Source organism: Megalobrama amblycephala, linkage group LG1 (genome assembly GCF_018812025.1).
Source record: "Megalobrama amblycephala isolate DHTTF-2021 linkage group LG1, ASM1881202v1, whole genome shotgun sequence".
Classification (NCBI taxonomy): domain Eukaryota; kingdom Metazoa; phylum Chordata; class Actinopteri; order Cypriniformes; family Xenocyprididae; genus Megalobrama; species Megalobrama amblycephala.
The window spans coordinates 10,453,119-10,473,956 of NC_063044.1; the positions used below are offsets into that span (position 1 = coordinate 10,453,119).

Below are 20,838 nucleotides of genomic sequence, written 5' to 3' on the forward strand. Positions count from 1 at the left end.
ATATCCGCTTTTTCACTGTCGGCCCAGTGTAAGCCAGGGCTCTCAACAGGCCAGGCCGGGCAGGACTAATAGCCTCAGACTTGTAGCACCGAGCCCAAAACCACGCTGTGTTTTCACCGCTACACTCTTCACTAAAAAATGCTTATGGAACAATGTCACACAAACTCATCATTTCACCAACAAATAGAAGTTTAATCAGAAAAATAATCAGAAAGAAATTACTGGAAACTAGCAAGATCACAAAAAAATGAACATGATAAAAGCGGACGTTTGTTTGCATTTTTGTTGTTTAGTTAAAGATTTAAAACCCAATCATCAATGTTTTATTATAGTTTTACAATAATAAGTGATACATTGACCATAATGAATTTGTGTCAAGATTAAACATTAGTCACAAAGAAATAAAGTGGTATTTACCATTATTTCACAAAAGAAAGAGGATACTTGTACTTAATCAGTCACATCTGTTTGTTTGTTTATTTGTTGTCACAGGACAGAAATACGACCTGAGCAGCTTTAGCACTCTTTCCAGTGACAGTCCCAATACAGTTATATTTTCAGTCAGAGAAACAGAGGAAGCTCCCAGAAAAAAGAAAAAAAAAGTTGCTATCATCATCCTGCACATGCCACACAAGTGTATTCATTTTTCAGAACCACAGAACAGGAATGACTCTTTTAATGTTTTTATATGATTTGAGTAAACATGAATCTGATTGCCTTTCTTATTTTAGCACATCTTCTAATGAAGTATCATAAGATTAATATAGTGGTATATAACAATTAATATAACTGATTAAATACTAATTCACTATGCCATATAACATAATTGCTATGAAATAAAGAAACATTTAGAAACCCACAACCAGTGTGGCATCAGTGCCACCTTCATTAAAATGGCATTAGATAATATGCATCTTAAATGTTGTCAATTTTCTTGTTGAAATATACTAAAAGATGATAAAGACACTCATCAGAGGAACAAGAAACACCATCAGGGAAGCACACAGACAAGAAGCTTCAGATACCTTCACTTGCACTGGGACCCACTTATCTGTGAACAGGGAATATAATGCAATGCAGCGAAATGTAATGTGTTCATGACAGAAAAATTATCTTATTAATGATTAAAATTAAGTGAAATGTTCACCTGTTTTTCCTTCAGACAACATCAGAGGACCCATGGATATAGAAGCACTATCATGGAAGTCCAGAGACCTTCGCTCTCTCCAGTGCGGTCCAGAGGTACAGTTCTACAGGAGAAAAAGACAAAGTCCAGCTGTGTAAATCCCTGTTGAATATCACAGAACAAGCATGAAACATGAAGGAGTGCAATAAGTCTCCAGAAGAGGGCAGCAAAAACAACTACTGTAGCATCCCTGACATTAAACTTTATCACTATGGGCATTAAGGGAGATTTATTCCATATGATATTTAGATTAGTGTTTGATCAACAGGATTTTTTTAATGGCAGAATCTTAAACCTTTACATTTACAACCATCCATTATAACCGTCACATTCCACGAACGATAGATAGATAGATAGATAGATAGATAGATAGATAGATAGATAGATAGATACGGCTAATATAATTGGTAAATTACATTGCTAGAGGTTTTGTAAACTTACTGTTGAGCAGCGATTGCTTGACAGAAGGCAAAGATGAACAGCACAGTGCAGGTAAAGCTTAGTGGAGTTTGCAGTGAAGATAAACATCCTAAAGGAGAAACGGCTGGATGTTGAGACGCCGTTCTGCTGCAGCTGCACTGTATCGTCATCTGGATTGGGACACCTGAGAATATCAATAATGATAATTATCAAATTCTCTCATGAAAGACATCTACTGTAAATTTGCATTCCATGTATAAAAAAAAAAAAAAAAGAAATCCTGTGTTTTAGTACAGATTGTCGTTTTTTTTTACATGTTACAGTGACATTTTTGAATAGAAAAGAAGCATTTCTTTACTCCTGAATGACGAGATCCCAGTGTAGATCATAATTGGGATCATTCACAGGTGTAGCCCAACACGTGTCCATCACCAGGGCAAAATGTCGGCTGTCGACCCCCTCAACACGAACCTCCACATGCATCTCCTGGTCGAGCTCTGCATCCACTGCACCAGTGAAGGGCTGCGTGAACTCATCATCCTGATAAGGAATCATACGAACACGATATCTCCCTTCACCCGCCGGAAGGCTCTTGTGCACAATGCTGTCAAAATGGTGAATAGATCTGTGTTAGAATGACCCTGTTTTATGGTAGTTTTTAGGAGTAAACCATATATTCTTAGTTTAGAAATGTTTACCATATTTGCTTTTTTATATATTAATTTGTGTTTTTCATTTTGTTGTCATCTCACAGTTCTGACTTGCAATTGCTACTTTTTTTCTCACAATTCTGATTTTTTTCTCACAATTGCAATTTATAAAATTAACAATTCTGAGATATAAACTCGCAGTTGCATGATATAAAGTCAGAATTGGAAGGAAAAAAGTCAGAATTGTGACTATCACACAACTGTGAGTTTATATCACAATTCTGATTTTTTTTCACAATTCTGATTTTTTCTCACAATTGCGTGATATAAAGTCAGAATTATGAGATATAAACTCGCAATTGCGAGAAAAAAGTCAGAATTGCGAGAAAAAAAGAATGAAATCCTGTGTTTTAGTACAGATTGTGATATGGCTTTTAACCAGATATACAGTAAACTCACAATTGTGTGATATAGTCATAATTCCTGAGATATAAACTTGCAATTGTGAGAAAAAGTCAGAATTGTGAGAAAAACAAGTTTCACACAATTGTGTTTATATCTTACAATTGTGAGAAAAAAAGTCAGAATTGTGAGAAAAAGTCAGAATTGTGACTTTATATAATGCAATTGTGAGTTTATATCTCAAAATTCTGACTTTAACTCGCAATTGTGAGAAAAAAAGTCAGAATTGCGAGAAAAGTCAGAATGGACTATATCATTCAATTACTAGTTTTTATCTCAGAATTCTGACTTTTTTTCTCACAATTGCGAGTTATAAAGTCACAATTCTGAGATATAAACTCACAATTGCGTGACATAGTCACAATTCCTGAGATATAAACTTAAAAAAAGGTTTAACACAATTGTGTTTAAATCTCACAATTGTGAGAAAAAAAGTCCGAATTGTGAGAAAATGTCAGAATTGTGACTTTATATCATGCAATTGCGAGTTAATATATCAGAATTCTGACTTTATAACTCGCAATTGGGAGAAAAAAAGTCTGAATTATGAGATAAAATGTCGCAATTACTGTTTTATTTTTTAATTTAGTGGCGTAAACGGGCTTCCATAGGATTAGTTCACTCACAAAAAAGAAAGAAAGAAAGAAAGAAAGAAAGAAAGAAAGAAAGAAAGAAAGAAAGAAAGAAAGAAAGAAAGAAAATTCTTTTATTGATCACAGAAAATGTTGACATCTGCACTAGCTCTTTTTGGCAGATTTATGATAGTACAACTGAAATTAGTGAAATCCGCACCTCTCCAGTGGGTTGATTTCCACATTCATGGAAAGTGTTTGTGTTTGGGGGTAAGCGCAACTGAAAGAAAGCTTCAGAATTTTCTCTCTGCTGATGAGGCCTTCTGATTTTGGTGTCCCCAGAATAAAGTTATCATAGATGAAGTGGGTGCCGTTGGCCTGTGGAAAAAAAAGTGTTGGACAAAATGATGTGAACATCTAGGAAATCTGCAATATTTTTTTATTAAGGTGTTACCAAAATTTGCCTTTAATACAGCTTCCAAACTTATTAGAGTAGATTAATACAACTTCTGAATAGTTTCCAGTTGAGTGTCGTCTATCTGAACTTCTGCCAGTTTGTTCAGAGATGTTGAAGGAGGAATCTACTTCTCTCAAAACATTGACCTCAAGAGTTCAATAATATTCCAGTCAGGTGATTAAGCTGACCAGGGCTGATGATAAAGTTTATTTTAGTCCTTCAACACTGTGTTTTATGATCATAACACCATTTTTTTTTTTTTTTTTTTTTTACATTTTAGCATTAGTGTCTGAGATTATTATTTTTTTTTTAGCAATTGCAGTTCTTTCACTGATGTTGGCTTTGTTAAGTTTTCTGTGGTCAGTTTTTGTGAAAACATGATCTTCAGTGTAAATACTGAGATTTGCTGTCAATTTGCAGTTTGTCTGTGTTGTTTGGACACAGTCCTTCTTATGGCTCATTGTGCATCCCTATAATTTACTTTCAGTTTTTGCCTTTTATTTTTCTTAGCTGATGAACTCTTGCCATGCTTTGTATACAGAGTCTTAATCATAAAGACTGTTGTTCTTAAAACACAACATTTGGGTGGTAAGGTTCCAGATGCTCATGTTAACTGGGCTCCGATAATTTGCTCTTTTTGGACATCTAACAAGTCGCCCATCTTATGCAAGGCTCGTACCAAATATTGCTGAAAAGCACTTACACTTCACTGATGCAAACTAGAGACAATAAACAACTTAAATTGCAATGTTATTTTTTTCACTGTAACCTTCACAAATGGTATTAACCCATATGATAATGGGTTTTCACGTTTTTTTGTCCAACCAGTAAATCACTGATATTAGGGAATATTCCTAGAATATTTGACCCCCATGATTGGATGATGTACTTGAGTCTTGAATAGACTATACTTAGTGAATCTTACCACGAGATTTGTACCACAGATGTGTTCATCGTTATCAAAATGAAATTCCACTCTGCCGTTCCGGACCGTTCCTCTGCAGCTCGGATCATTGAGGTGTAAGATGTCAGCTGAAAAACCAGCCTCAAAGAGCTGACAACGAGACACAGACATGGAGCCAGAGCTGCTTTCACAGGTTTCTGAGAAATCTGAAAGAAAACATTCATAAGATTGACAGAATCATTTAAAATGTCATTTGAAAAGAAACACAATTGTTTATTGTTAAACAATACCAACCAAAAGAGTCAGAATTTGGGCTGTGAGTGTTGTTGTTGCATAAACAGCCATAAACACCATTTCTCTTCCCACAGTGTTCATCCTCAGAGCAGCTGAGTTCAGAACAGTGATCTTTCACACCTAAGAGGAGTACAGATAAATGAAATACAACACGAAAAGACACTGAGTCGTGTGAACAGAGCCAAAGTCCCCACAGAATCCCCCAATGCTTGAAGTCCCCCAATGTAATAAAATAGTTTTTTATACGAACTGTAGGGATCATTTCATCATTTTGATTATGTCTCAGACTTTTTTTTACCCACTTGACCTTTAGAATTACATTGAGAAGCAATTCTTACTTGCTACTAGGAACTGATTGCAGTATAGCATTGCTAAAACTTTGTTCATTGTGTTAAAATTTTCAGGAGTTCTGAAAAAAGTTCTGTCTGTCACATCCTTTGATTTATGATGGGCAGAATACTCTGCTGTGATGCCACCGTGTTCCACTCTTACACACACAATATATGGATTTCACATCCAATGCAAGTTTATTGAACCTTGAACAAGCCAATTTGCCACATCGACTAATAGTAACTACTTGGATTAAACCTGACCTCAGAGTAATTTCGTTGAGTTTCGCTATCCTGACAAAATTTGGCAAGCTCCCACAAGGCTCCCGAGGAAGATCAAAGAATCCTTGTCACATCTGGTTAATTGTCACCCTTCTTCCATCTCTGAATGTGTCTTCACTGCAGCTAAATCACATTTTCCTCCTATCCTCATTGCTTGTTTTAACAACATGCTTGTTGGTTATTATTGCCAACATGCTTGTTGCTTTAAGCTTTCTGGATACTATTGGAAATATGCGTTTTGCTTTAATTGCAGGGCGAGGGTGAGTAAATCATGGGATAATTAAATTTTTTGGGTAAACTATCCCTTTATGCTTTTCTGGTTGTTATTGGGAACATGCTTATTGCTTAAGCTCATTCAGGTAATTGCATTTAAAGGAGACATACTGCTCTTCTCCACACTGTAAAAAAAAAAAAAAATGTATTCACTTTAAACACTTAAATTATCTTTTTGCACTGACTCAGTTAAGTTGTATTTATGTAGAATATTAAGTATTTTCAACTTGACAAATTTATTGTTGTTTGAACTTAAAAAGTTCACATTACTTTCACAAAGTTACCCCAACTAAACTTTTTTTTAAGTTTTTAGTACAAACAGTCCCTGTAAAATGTTTTTTGTTCACTCAACTTAACTTTTTGAGGTACTAATTTCTACTGACTTATTTAAATTTTAATGACTTAGAATATTAAGTATTTCACCTTGACAAATTTAGGTAATTGAGTTTATAAAGTTTAGTTGGAATAACTTTATGGAAGTAAGGTGAACTTAATTTTTGAGTTATTATTTTGCACTGACTCAGTTAAGTTAAAAATTACTTAAAATATTATGTATTTTCAACTTGACAATTTTAGTTATTTGAACTTACAGTTCAATAGTTTTCAATACAAATGTTAATGTTCATGTAACCTATTTTGGCTTATTTTATTAATTCAATAAATTAAATAATTATTTTATTTAAATTGTTATTTTATTTCAAATGTTTCAGCCGTGTTTCGGTTGAGAACTTTATTCCCATTTAAATTGATTTCTCCTGCAAATAATAATTGATCTGATTTCAGCCGCTGAAACATCAACTGCAATCAAATCAATTAAAATTTCTCAAGATCTGAGCAAAGGATGATTAAACAACTCCAAAAACAGACAGCATTACAAAAACTTATTACAGACCAGACTGACTTTATTTCTTTACTGAATGAACACTGAGTACTGTGCCTTTGTACGTCCGACTGACTGCACTGTATCTTATCTTAGGTTTAGCTCTAATTAATGTTTTTGTTTGTTTGTTTTTATTGAAAAATTTAGTTAGAAGTCACCATTATAGTGAAAAGTGTTTGCTTTAGTTGAGCACTTGACCCTTGACTTTTCTTAAATGACTTCTTTATACCAATTGCGTCAGTGTTTCATTAAGATCACTTGTGCTTTGATAAAGTAGATCAGCTGAAGTTGTCTGCTTTTACCACATTCAAATGCTTGTCGTATGGTGGTTTAAATTACTGTTTAAATGACTGTTTCAAAGCAAATATAGTATTAGTAAGGTTGAGGCCCTACTGATATGAAAATTTCTTCTTTTTACTAAGCAAATTTTGCTGTGAGAGAAAGAGCACTAGTGCATTAACACTAACATAAACTGAGAATATCCGAAACATATCGCTGTAAGTTTGTTGTTGGCAGATGTCAGCATATGATTATCGTTTTGTTCTTATCCATGATAGGCTCCTTTTCTTGGCCAGAACTGAACAATACCACCAATACAAACTGTATGTTCATCTTTGACAGAAGAGGTCCTGACAGACATTACTTTTTCTTTGAATTGACTACACGCATGTGTAACCGTGGGATGAACAGAAAAATGTTGAGAGTGAATGTAATTAAAATGCATATTCAAAAAGATTGAATTCATGAAGTAAACAAGATGATACTTTACCAGTGGCTGTGATTTGTGGAGTAATAGTTGTTGTTTCTGTTGTTTGTTTTCTTGGTGTTATTGCTGTTCCTAATGCAGTTTGTGTTGTTGATAGTGTTCTTGTTGTTGTTGCTGTTGTTGATGGTGTTATTGCAGTTCTTGTTGATGTTGCTGTTGATGCTGTTCTTGGTGTTGTTGTTGTTGCTGTTGTTGATGGTGTCATTGCAGTTCTTGTTGATGTTGATGTTGCTGTTGATGCTGTTCTTGGTGTTGTTGTTGTTGCTGTTGTTGATGGTGTCATTGCAGTTCTTGTTGATGTTGATGTTGATGTTGCTGTTGATGCTGTTCTTGGTGTTGTTGTTGTTGCTGTTGTTGATGGTGTTATTGCAGTTCTTGTTGATGTTGATGTTGCTGTTGATGCTGTTCTTGGTGTTGTTGTTGTTGTTGTTGTTGCTGTTGTTGATGGTGTCATTGCAGTTCTTGTTGATGTTGATGTTGATGTTGCTGTTGATGCTGTTCTTGGTGTTGTTGTTGTTGCTGTTGTTGATGATGTCATTGCAGTTCTTGTTGATGTTGATGTTGCTGTTGATGCTGTTCTTGGTGTTGTTGTTGTTGCTGTTGTTGATGGTGTTATTGCAGTTCTTGTTGATGTTGCTGTTGTTGATGGTGTTATTGCAGTTCTTGTTGATGTTGATGTTGCTGTTGATGCTGTTCTTGGTGTTGTTGTTGTTGTTGTTGCTGTTGTTGATGGTGTCATTGCAGTTCTTGTTGATGTTGATGTTGCTGTTGATGCTGTTCTTGGTGTTGTTGTTGTTGTTGTTGCTGTTGTTGATGGTGTCATTGCAGTTCTTGTTGATGTTGATGTTGATGTTGCTGTTGATGCTGTTCTTGGTGTTGTTGTTGTTGCTGTTGTTGATGATGTCATTGCAGTTCTTGTTGATGTTGATGTTGCTGTTGATGCTGTTCTTGGTGTTGTTGTTGTTGCTGTTGTTGATGGTGTTATTGCAGTTCTTGTTGATGTTGCTGTTGTTGATGGTGTTATTGCAGTTCTTGTTGATGTTGATGTTGCTGTTGATGCTGTTCTTGGTGTTGTTGTTGGTGTTCTTGATGTTGTTGCTGTTGTTAGTGTTGCTGGTGTTGCTGTTGTCGAAGGGGCTGTGACATCTGATATTAGGAACAATTGTTTTTATCAATTTCAATTTAATAATAAACCGAAAGGTAAATAACTGAAATACATTTGAGTAAATGCTCACTTGAACAATAAGCTCCACAAAATATTGGACTGACAAACTCATAAACATAGTAATTTCCTGGACAGGCTTTGACTTGAATAGGGAAGGATTTGTAATTACAGCAGCCAGTCCATGTGGAACCACAGATTTGACGGGTGACCACTCCATCTCCCAGCTGTGGATGAGAGCCGTTGAGCCACATTGGGATGTAAGTGCCACACATGTACTGATTAACACAGGATTCTGTCATCTGGACACTCTGACCATTGTAGAACAGCCTGTACCAGCCTGAGCTCTGGAAGTTATCACACCTTCTATAGTTACTATCGTAAGGATTGTTTGTGGCTCTCCAAGGCTCATCCAGACTGTTGTAGTTATAGCAGGGGTCGACGCTTGGGGTGGTGAAACGTACTATTATGAAAAAGTAGAGAGAGAACATTTTATACTGCAGATTAATTTATTCAAGATAGTAATATGAAACCCTTCAATGTAATTCATGATAAGCATGTCAAATTCAGTATAAAGAACAATGAATGTACCTGCACAAGTATACAGGAGCTGGGATTGAAAGAGGAGGCCTAGTAAATTTGTAGACATAATAATTTCCAGGACAAGCTTTGACTTGGATTGGGTTGGATCTGTAGTATCTGCACTCCTCAAAGTGAGAGCCGTAAATGTCACGAGTAACAACTCCATCTCCTAACTGAGGATGAGAGCCGGCAAGCCACAGAGAACTAAAACCTCCACATGGCAAGTAAGACACACACCATTCAGGCATCTGAGCACTCAAGCCATTAATGTAGAGTCGATACCAGCCATCCCAGCTAACACGAGTGTCATCATAATCAGAATTGAGTCCATATCGATGCCCATAATCAAGTATGTTTCTCCAATAGTTGTTGAGTGTGATGTAGTTATTGCACGGGTCATAATCTGTGAGTGATGATATGATGAGATTAAAACAAACAAGGCATTTTCATTGAGAAACTTCATGGCTATGTTCTGTCATTCCAAATTCGATTATTTGTGCATGCATTTGGAATCTGATGTAAAATTATTGATGTCCACATTGTGTATCATAACTGTTCAGATCCGATTTGTATGTCCATGCCACTCTTTCGTTTTCCGGAATGTCTGCATTGGTTTCTATGGCAATGATGTTACGTTGGTAGGTATACGCCAAAACAACAACAACAACCGCAACACAGAGGGGTTTGCAGTACAGATGACACAACATGAAAATGTGTAGCTGCTGGCACTGGACTACTGCGTTAAACCCCGTTCATACCGCCAGCGACTTTGTCGCTGCATGTCACTTGTCTCTGTGAAGTCGCTTGTGGGCATTCCTAGTGCTGTTGCTCTAATGTTACTGGTAGACTGCATGTCTGCTCATATCTATAGAAAATGCAATCACAAATGATATATAAAACTAAGAAATCATTCTAATTTGACTAGGAATTAGGCTTGAAATTCTAGCACAGGCTTTCTGTGGCAGTTTCTTTTCCATGCATCATTAATTATATGTATGCAGTGAAATTGTGGAATGCTCTCTTGCCTGCACTCGAGACGGTGACGTGAGCTCCAGAGAGGCTTCACTCCTATTGGTTGTCGCTAGGGAAATTCGTTACTCATTTGCATAAAGTTGAATTTTCTGAACTTGTCATGTGTCTTTCGACGCTTGACACGCCTACGGTCACTGTCGCTCATGTCGCCGGAAGTCGTCAGCGCTCCATTGAAATGAATGGGATCATGTCGCCTTGTCACTGGTGGTGAACGGGGCTTCAGCAGCAGAAACACAGGAGGCTGATATGAGCGGCTTTATTCCGTGCTGTCGTCTCCCCCGGTCTTAAAACATGTCTCCGCTGCATTGCCAATTTCTTTTCGTCCAGCACTTTGCAACAACATAACCTTTGTTTCTGCAGCGACTTTCTGCATGTTCTACGGAGCCCTGCACATGACATGCAAAAAAAATTAAATTGTGTGCAGAAAAAAATTAAATCATGTGCATGATGTATAAATCAAGGGGATGAATTAGTAAATTGTGTGCATGTGTCACAGTTCCCTTGTCTCCCGGACTCCATTTCCCAAAATCCTCCTGTTTCCACACCTGCACTCACTTCCTCGTCATCTCTCCTTCATCACGGATTACCTGCACCTGTTCCTGATCATCTGCACTCCCTTTATTATGGACTCACTCCCTGCACTCCTTGTCTAATCTTAATGTTATCTCAATGTGTTTGGTTGTGTGTTATTCTCCTTCATTTATTAAATACCTGTATATTGTGGAAATCCGTATACGCCTCATCTCTTGAACAGCCACACGTAACAGAAGATTAGACCTAACCATTGGATTTCTACAAAACTAATATGGGTATCTTCCTCATCTCCATGCCTTCTAGAAAACGCCAGCCCAAGCTCTCAGCGGAGGACCACATATGGACTGTTAAGCAGGACGGCCGCCCGCTGGAGAGATATGTTAAGGAATTTGCAGAGCTGTCTTGTAAGGTGAGCTGGCCAGATGCAATTTTGAACTCCTGCTTTCTGAGGGGTCTGGACAAGGATACGATCCGCTATTGTGAACCTGAACCTGAATGCCTCTATTCCTTAGTCGAATATATTAATCTGGTTCTGTTCCTCAATGGTTCCGAGTTTGAAATTGAAGAGGTTCATAGGCGATTGTATCTTCCTTGTCCGGCTCCCTCAGAAGCACAGGTGGCCTGGCCAGTTCACCAGCCATCGACTTCCTCCACCCACCCCCGCCTTCGCCGAGCCCGCCCCGCCTTCGCCGAGCCCGCCCCCGCCTTCGCCGAGCCCGCCCCGCCTTCGCCGAGCCCGCCCCGCCTTCGCCGAGCCCGCCCCGCCTTCGCCGAGCCCGCCCCCGCCTTCGCCGAGCCCGCCCCCGCCTTCGCCGAGCCCGCCCCGCCTTCGCCGAGCCCGCCCCCGCCTTCGCCGAGCCCGCCCCCGCCTTCCATGTGCCTGCTCCAGCCTTCCACGCCCACTCCAGCCTCCACGACCCCGCTCCAGGCTGCCACTTGCCCGCTCTAGGCTTCCACGAGTCCACATCAGCCTTCCACGAGCCCGCTCCAGTCTTCGCCGCCGAGCCCGCTCCAGCCCACCTACCAGTTCCAGCCCACAAGTTCCGTCCTACCACCAGGGACTTCCCCAATATAATTTTTTTTGGGGGAGGCCATATACCCGTGAGCCAGCCGAGGTTCCAGACCCGCCATGGCCTGCTGAGGCTCCAGTCCCGCCATGGCTGCCACGGCCTCTGACCCACCATGGTCGCCTGGATCCATGGACACACCCTGGAGACCTCCGTCCCTGTCCGCTCCTCTCCCTGCACCTGCGTGAGGTCTCCAGGGCGCCCACCCCCACTCCCCGTTTGTTCCATCTATGGCGCGAAGCTGCGCCTACCGGGAGGGGGAGGTACTGTCACAGTTCCCTTGTCTCCCGGACTTCATTTCCCAAGATCTTCCTGTTTCCACACCTGCACTCACTTCCTCGTCATCTCCCCTTCATGTTCCTGATCATCTGCACTCCCTTTATTATGGACTCACTCCCTGCACTCCTTGTCTAATCTTAATGTTATCTCAATGTGTTTGGTTGTGTGCTATTCTCTGCTTCGTTTATTAAATACCTGTATATTGTGGAAATCCGTATACGCCTCATCTCTTGAACAGCCACACGTAACAGCATGATTTAGCCTTTTTTATTTTTTTATGCATGTCATGTCCGGGGCTCCATATGTTTCCTATGACAACGTCTGACATTTACGCTTTACGTGGCGTGAAACCATCACATAAACCACACGAAATCTGATCAGAGAGGTAAGACTGAAACGGATTTCCAGAAATGTGATTTGAATAGGATTTCAAAATGGATTTGTAAAAATCGCATTTCATGTGATTTTTGGCCATTCAGACTGGCTAAATCTGATCGGATATGCACAAAATCTGGACTGATAGTCTGAACGTGGCCCATGAGTACAAATCTGAACATGTCAAACATAAAGATCACAAGATTCTAAAAAAAAAATAATACTCAACATGTTTTAGTGATGCCACATGTGACACAACACAATGTTTTATTTCTTTGTAATAACTAATTTATTCATTTACATACTATGATCAAACAACTTACTCAAATTGTTGGATCCAGTGATTATGGTGGGACTTATAGTGGGAACTGGCTGTGAAACGGTGCTAATATCTGAAAAAGGAAATTATATGAAATATAACAAATTATGAAAAATTATTTTAAATTGTTTTAAAGACTTTGTCAAAAAAAATGGAGTAAATCATGGTACTTGTGCAGTATCCCGCACACCACACATCTGGTTTCACAAGTTCATAGACGTAGTAATTTCCTGGACATGCTTTCACTCTGATGGGTCTTGTTCTGTATTCACAGCAGCGAGTCCCATACGTCCCTCCACAGACCTCCCTGGTCACCACTCCATCCCCTATCCGAGGGTGAGGACCGTTGAGGTACAGCGTGATCCATGCGTTACAGCTGTCTGAACCAACACAGGTCTCTGGCATCTGGATGTTCATTCCATAGTAGAAAAACCGGTACCAGCCATTCCAGGAGAAATAATAATCACAAATGCTGTCTACGCTTTCATTGTTGGCTCTCCAGGGGCGATCCAGAGACTGATAGTTGTAGCACGGATCACTGCTGATGTTTTGGAAAGCAACTGTCATGGAGTTTGCAGAAGTACAGTTAAAACACTGCATTAACATTGAAGACAATTTAGAGTATTCTAAAACCAATAAGCAAGGTTATTTTCATGATTTTGAAATCAGCAGTTATATTCTAACCAGTGCCATGCAGTCTGATCCAAAGGTCCAAGAAGACTGTGTGGTAATATTACCCCGTGCTCACATACTGTAATGTGTCATCTGTTTCTGTGTTTCTTGAAGACTCTTAAGTTGATTTTGTTTGGTTTTATGTTTTGTGTTTCTATTTCCTGTATTGAGGGAGCGCTACAGTAATGATGGGTGGGTGTGATGAGCTAATGTTTAATGGACTGCACAGCACTGATTCTAACTGTTTAAAACATGTTTAATACATAGAGCATTTACTCTTCATATTGACTTTTAAAATTCACCTGCACAATACGTAGGTTTGGGGATTGATGCATTGGGTTTGACAAATTCATAGATGTAATAATCTCCTGGACAGGCTTTGACTCGAATGGAGGTGGACTTGTAGCTGCCACAAGAAGACGATGACCACAACCACCACCATGCATTAGTTCCCACAACTTTACGGGTCACCACTCCATCTTCAATACGTGGATGAGAACCATTAAGAGACAGTCCAGTTTCACCACCACAATGCGTAGTACTCATACACCACTCAGACATCTGAGCACTTTTTCCTCTTAGATACAACCGATACCAGCCACTCCATTCAACAAGAGTGTCATCATATGTGTTAATGTAGTAATTCGGCTGTATGTCTCTCCAGTATTGATCTAGAGTGGTATAATTATAGCATGGATCAGAGCCGGAAGTTGTAGAACCTGATGTTGAATAAAACAACAGAAACAATCAGTTCTGTGATGATACATTCTCAATCACTGATTATTATTCAGAATACAGAGAGCAAAAAAACTAACAGTACAATACAGGTAAACATTTGTGTCTGCATGACAGAGAAGATGTGGATTGAGAACCTCAAATGTATCATTTATACTCATCTCTAATAAAAACCTATTAATTTTCTAGAAACTGTATCTGAATTTGTTTCCCCAAAGGTAAAGCTAAGCTTAGTTTTGTGCTGAAAAGTATGCAGAAAGTTTATTTATGAATATTGTTAGTATGACATAAACTTCTATATAGACCTCTAAACCTAATGTGTATTATACAATGTTGGGCTGGTTTCTCAAAAAATGCAATTTATTACTTGTTGTCACTCTTTTAAAAGTAATATTATTACTTATTACTTCCTTGTAGCAGTAATTTGCTAAATAACTGTGGTAATTGAGTATTTTCTTTTCAAAATTGTGACTTCGCATGTGTGCCTCTTTGTTATGCTAGGTTTTACATATTTTATTTTTTATTTCTTTATACAGAACTATTATAGCTATTCATTTTCCACTGAATTATGTGATCTGGTGAGCATAGTTGCTTCCAGCACTGTCTCCCTGTGTTTTCTTTTGTACAACAGCTGTTATAACTCTGAGGAAGATTTGCATTGCGTGTCACTCATATTACTCTTCCAATGATGAAGTTCCACTATGTTTCTGAGTTCAGTTTCATACATACTATGCATACTAACTGGGACTAGTCACAGCACTTGAATATTGTTGCCCTATTGTTGCTTGATTGCTTCTATTGCTCTCCTTATTTGGATAAAAGTGTCTGCTAAATGATTATATGTAAAATGTACTAACCCAGAGAAGCATTTCTACATATGAAACAAGAAGCTAATATACAAACGATTACAACAGCATGGTATTTTTATGCAATTTTCATGTGATTTGGTCTATTGTTTTTTTGTTTTGTTTTTTATAAGTATAAAGAATGTTTACATGGGAAATGCTAAGCAGGGGTAGGACTTAGCTTATTCTAAAATGCTACAACATTTTTTTTGCCTCATCATATGAACAAAATCCACATTACACTGTAAACACGAATAAGTTGGACTAACTCAAAATAAATTTAGTAATCAGCTACATCCAAATTTTTGAGTTATGTTCCCAATTTTAAGTAAGCAGAACTATCAAGTTTTGAGTTTGTAGTACTCATGTTTGATACTCATACATTTTGATAGCAATTAACATAAAATATTTAACCCTTAAATGCATGACTGTTTCGCCAATCATTGTTACATATTCGGGTCTTTATCGACCCGGATCAATATCTAACACAGAAGGATCTCTACCTGTCGTGATAATATAAAACTCCTCTGATATTAGAGTAACAATTATAGAAGAATAAAATAAAGCATATTTTGTTTCCTTTTGGAGCTTGAAAGGGCTCCATTTGAGCAGATGTTTTATGCCATCATCACTGTCCTTGTCAGAGCTCATTTCCCAGTAAATTCAGCCTATAAAAGGCTAGTTTTATGTTTGAGGTCACAAATATGAGCCCATTCGCGATCTCACACGTATTCTCAAAACTATATAATTTTCAACATCTTAAAAATCTATATTTAGGTCGCTAACAGCTTCACCAGATGACAGTTACAGTCATATTTGATTGCGTTCAGTACTTGCTCTGTAGTAAATCGCTGAGCCATTTCATGTTTTTCTTATTATTTCGTTTTCTGTCTGAATGAGTCATCACTTCAGATCAGACATTGCCACCTTGTGGAATAAAGGTGAATTGCACTTATTCCGTCATCTAAGATTAAATTATTGTTGTGCAGAAAAAATAAACATACACTCATACATACCTCGGGTCGTTAGCGACCCTATACAATTTTTTACAAAAAATGAATACAAAAATAGGCATTCTTTTATAATTTTATGATTTTTTTTCTTGTTATATTCTTTATAATGAATTGATTGAGGAATACCAAGAAGGTTGATGTCTAACTTTAAAAAATGAACGAGGAGGAGGGTAGTGAATGATGTCCCGGGTCACTAAAGACCCGAGGTATGCATTTAAGGGTTAATTGATCAACTTTTTTTAGTTCTTGCAAATCAAATGATTCATTTACTTCACTGTTTGAGTACTCTAATTTATACATTTAACTTAAAGGTGCAATATGTAGAATTTTCTGTCTGCTTCAAAACAAAACAAAACAAAACAAAACAAAAAACAAAACAAAACAAAGGAGTAGCTTGATGACGCCAAGTTTGAGAGCGGAATCTTGGGACATGTGATCTTCACCTCACAGCCAGTGGAAAAGAATTGGGATAGGACTCAGGAAGAAATCATGTTCATGTGATTATTAATGTTACTGTACTATGAAGCAGAGCAGGGCCAAGTGTTGTGGGAGCTGAATGAGGCCGCTGGAGCGCTGAAGCGCAACACACGCCTTACGAGCAGCAGAACTTTTATTATGACACAGTCGCCGGTGCTGCTTCCGCTTTTCCGGTCATGACTATGAGGTAACGCAGCTCTGTTTATCATATTAGATACATTTGAGTGGCAGCTGCTGTGAGACACTTGTTTGAGACACACTGCTGTAAGATAGATCGATTTGAGAATATCATATTAAATGCTGGATGGCTTGTGTTGATAAATGGCATGCAATTAATTTTAAAACGTATTGTGTGATGGAGAAAATTATGTATTACTGTTAATAAAAATAAAGCTGCATCTGATTAAGCTATGTTAGCTATTTGACAAAATAGTGTTTTTCTCGGAGGCATGGTAAAGCAATGGTACTCGCAAAAAAATCAAGAAAATAGATTTAAACAATAAGACTAAATGTGTTGAGCTATATAACAATACTTAGTTTTCTGTCCATAATCATATCACAAAACAGTTGTTTCATTGTATATTAAAACATGTAATATATTAAAGCGTCTTTGGTGTTTCCATGGTTTCTACAAAATAAAACCGGAAACCGAGGGTAACGCAGGTATGAACAATTGATAGGCGACTCCTCACACGTCCCGGAGTCTTGGTTAAAATTTCAATTTTCTCACGATTTACAAATAGTTGGAAACATTTGGGATATTGTAAGTACTCAAGTGAACAAAATACAACACTGGCTAGCTATAACATTAGCATAACAAAACATTAATCACTACTAAAGCTCCCTTACCATTAATCTTACACAATTAAACATTATATAACACTTAATTTGAGCATTTACCCTCCCTTTGGAGTGCCATGGGTAAAGCATTCTGGGAAACAGAAATCCCATCTCAGTTTCAATTAAACTTAAGTTAGTCTAAATTAAAAGAAATTAATTCATACAACTCAAAACAATGAAACGTTCAGTGTTCAGTTTACTTAAAATATGTCAGTGATGTGAACTCAAAAATTTCTAAATACTCATAACAGTTAATTTAACTGGAACTAATTTGTTTCATTTAAGGTTTGTCCTACTCAAACCAATTAAGAATTTTGAGCATTAGGGTTTACAGTGTAGATCACAGTAGGAAGTGACGTCACATGCACGTGCGAGTTGTGAATGTTACAAAAATAAATCTAGGAATGGATGGATTGTTGGATTTCAAATCAGGGGTTGAGGCATCAAAATTAACACTAACTGTAAAAAGCTGTAAAATTATTACAGAAATCGTGTTAGTAAATAGTTACACTACTAGTTACACAAAGTAATATTATTACTTATTATTACTAATTTAACAACAGACATCTTTCTAGATAATGCTGAAATTAAAAGTTGTGCTGATTTGTTTATTCTTGCTATGTTTTTAAAAGTACTAAAGCAACTTTGACTAAAAACATTTACAAAATTGTAAATGCTTATTGATAACATAAACTGAATACAAGGAATCTTTTTGAAAACTTCTCTTTTGAAACCCTGAAATATTTCTCTTTGAAATAAAAATATTTAATTTGCTTAAAATTTGATGTAATTGATGCTTAAAATTTGATAACCTGTCATGTCTGCTTTGTCTTTCACTTTTTGGTTTCCAGGTCCTGCTCTGACCACCAGGGGAAGATGTTGCTACTGTTCTGCTGTCTATCAGGGATCCTCTCACATGTAACCCCGCCCATTTCACCTGTTCCATCATTACCAGATTGCCTTCTTATCGTTCTGATCGTTCAATATCATAGTGACAATCGTTGCCTTCTTATCGTTCTGATCTTATTGTTCTGATTCATTCCTTGTTTTTCTTATGTGTTTAACATCAAGACATTCCTATTCAAGTCATTATCTTCATCTGACATCTGAGATTGCTCTTTTAGCAGTAACAACATATTAAGTCACAACTTTGCCAAATGAAGTAATAATTAACAGAAATAAAGTTGAAATTGTAATCTAAATATGAAAAATAAGAACGCAACTGCGAGAAATAAAATAACCCATAACATTTTTTTTTCTTCTTTATTCAAGGCAAATCTTCTATACTTTAGATGCAAATTCAAGAAGTAAATTTTACTTTGATGACCGACCTACACTACTTATCCCTTAAAATATATTGCTACTGATCTTAAAACAATGCATTACATACTCTTAAAATGACCATGTGAGAAAGGCCATACTAACAGTTCATACACCAATTTCAGCTTTAATTTGATCAGCACCCTTAATGAATATCAACCAATATCCAAGAGGCTTTAATATGGCAGGTGTGAATTATTCCTACCACATTTTTAATAAAAAGCAAAGGATGGAAAGGGGAAAGATTCAATAAAGCGACAAAACATAAGAAACATGTTTGTCCATGGATCATTTCACATGTTAAATACAAAAGGCATAATGTTTTAATACTGTCCGTTGGTTCAACCTGTAGATCCATCCACATGACAGATTATAAAATACTCACAATTAATCATCAGCATCAGCAGCGACACACACAGTGAGATCAGAAACCTCATAGTGACAAACTCCTACACCTGCACACACACACAATACCCTTACAAAAAAAGTTTAAGTGTGCAATTGTATACATTTAGTTTTGAAGTAAAAATAAAAGCATACTTTATATGTACTTCTCAGAAATACCAACGCTATCTTACGAGGTTGCTAATTCATACAAATTTGTATGACCTCGCTCGTAGAGCAGTTGTTTCAACTTTTTATACTTGTTCACTTAACTCAGTCTAGTTGAGGACAAGAAAACTTAAAATTTCTTGTTGTCTGGACAATCTTGTTATCTCTACTGAAAGAAATAAGTTGAAATAACTAAATCGCAAAAATATTTTGGTCGAACGAATTCATACAGATTAGCCACTTCATAAAATATGTACAAATTGCCATGAGATCAGATTGGTATTTCTGAGAAGTACATAAAATGTAGACTAACTTTTGTACTTCTTAGAAAATTATTTACAATTGACATACTTGTAGTCAGTCTTTTAATAGAGATATACTTAAAAGTATAATGAAGTATTCTAAGTATACTTGGCTTGTAGTTGTGTTTACTCTTTTGATTGAGGAGCCTTTTAAAAACTTTTTTTTTTTTCACATAGATTTACATAATTTCTTATAAACTTACCTGTTTGAGTTTATATAGTAACAATTCAGCTTTGGGGTGCAAAGTATGAAAATAATACATAAATAGTAAACTATAACTTAAGCATGATGTTAAGTCCACTTAAAGAGAACTTTCAAGTATACTTGCAGTATTAAACTACTAAGAGTATACTTCAAACTGTACTTTCATTAACTAAAACAGTATACATATAAGTTCACTTGTAGTACAGTTGCAGTACAAATGAAAATTTATACTCAAAGTTTACTACTGTTACACTTAAAGTCTACTTAAGTGTAGCATACTTTCATACACTAAAAAGTGGGCCAATTTATTCCCAAGCAGTGTAGAAACAGTACACTTAAAAGTGAACTACTAGTCTAGTACATTGATATTTTTTGCTTACTACATAAAGTATACTTAAAATATACTTTAACTTTAAGTATACTTAATACAATGAACTTTAAGTATACTTAGCTTTTTGCGATGGATACACATATAGGTAGACCTGAATTATGTCTCTTTTAATTATTTTGCTAGATTTTGTTTATGGTGCACATTTGTTAAAGCAAAGTTTTTTTTTTAAAGTTTTATTAAAAAAAAAAAACAAAAAACGAAGTAACATTCAGAGATATTTATAAAAGATTAATGTTTACAAAATTATCTCAGTCCATCAAAGTCAATGATTTAAAAAGTGATTTTGGATAAAATGAAGAGAAATACTTTTACCTGAGATGAAATGCTTCTGCAGAGCAAACTCAGGGAGATTCAGAGTTCAGTGATGCTGAACTGAAGCTCTCACAGTCTCAACAGCCTTTATTAATACCTGTGGGTGGACCAACACTGAAACCAACCACCAGTAATCTCTGAACATCTTAAACCAGTTTTTCATTTTCATGTGTGCTTAAGATTTTCTTTCTTTAAAATGAGAGATAAATAAAACATGTAAATAAACATCATAAAAATGTGCACATTCCTTTATGTCTAACTGATCAAGATCAGTCACTATGTTAACCCTAAACAGGGCTATGTGAGGCAGGTGATACAAACATTTGATGCTTTATATATATATATATAT

At 36.8% G+C, this 20,838-nt stretch overlaps 1 protein-coding gene across 1 annotated transcript; it reads right to left on the minus strand.

Annotated features, from left to right (window-relative positions):
• Window positions 1–488: 488 nt before the first annotated feature.
• On the minus strand, window positions 489–20,588 carry LOC125242786. Its single transcript, XM_048181463.1, has 15 exons — window positions 20,490–20,588; window positions 19,113–19,182; window positions 13,800–14,216; window positions 12,996–13,385; window positions 12,830–12,898; window positions 8,749–9,100; window positions 7,479–8,621; window positions 5,941–5,954; window positions 4,946–5,065; window positions 4,673–4,857; window positions 3,511–3,668; window positions 1,965–2,210; window positions 1,628–1,790; window positions 1,148–1,250; window positions 489–1,051 (listed from the first exon to the last, which is right to left on the minus strand). The coding sequence occupies exons 2-15, from the start codon at window positions 19,162–19,164 to the stop codon at window positions 948–950; spliced, it is 3,516 nt and encodes a 1,171-aa protein (XP_048037420.1). The 5' UTR covers window positions 19,165–19,182; window positions 20,490–20,588; the 3' UTR covers window positions 489–947.
• Between the last annotated feature and the right edge of the window lie 250 nt (window positions 20,589–20,838).

Excerpts from the sequence above, each read along its gene's own strand:
- LOC125242786 (XM_048181463.1), bottom strand. The coding sequence starts at position 19,164 with ATGAGGTTTCTGATCTCACTGTGTGTGTCGCTGCTGATGCTGATGATT. Across the intron at positions 14,217-19,112 it reads GCTGATGCTGATGATTAATT|GTTCTACAACTTCCGGCTCT; the intron begins GTGAGTATTTTA and ends ATTCAACATCAG. Across the intron at positions 1,251-1,627 it reads CAAGCAATCGCTGCTCAACA|AACTGTACCTCTGGACCGCA; the intron begins GTAAGTTTACAA and ends TTTCTCCTGTAG.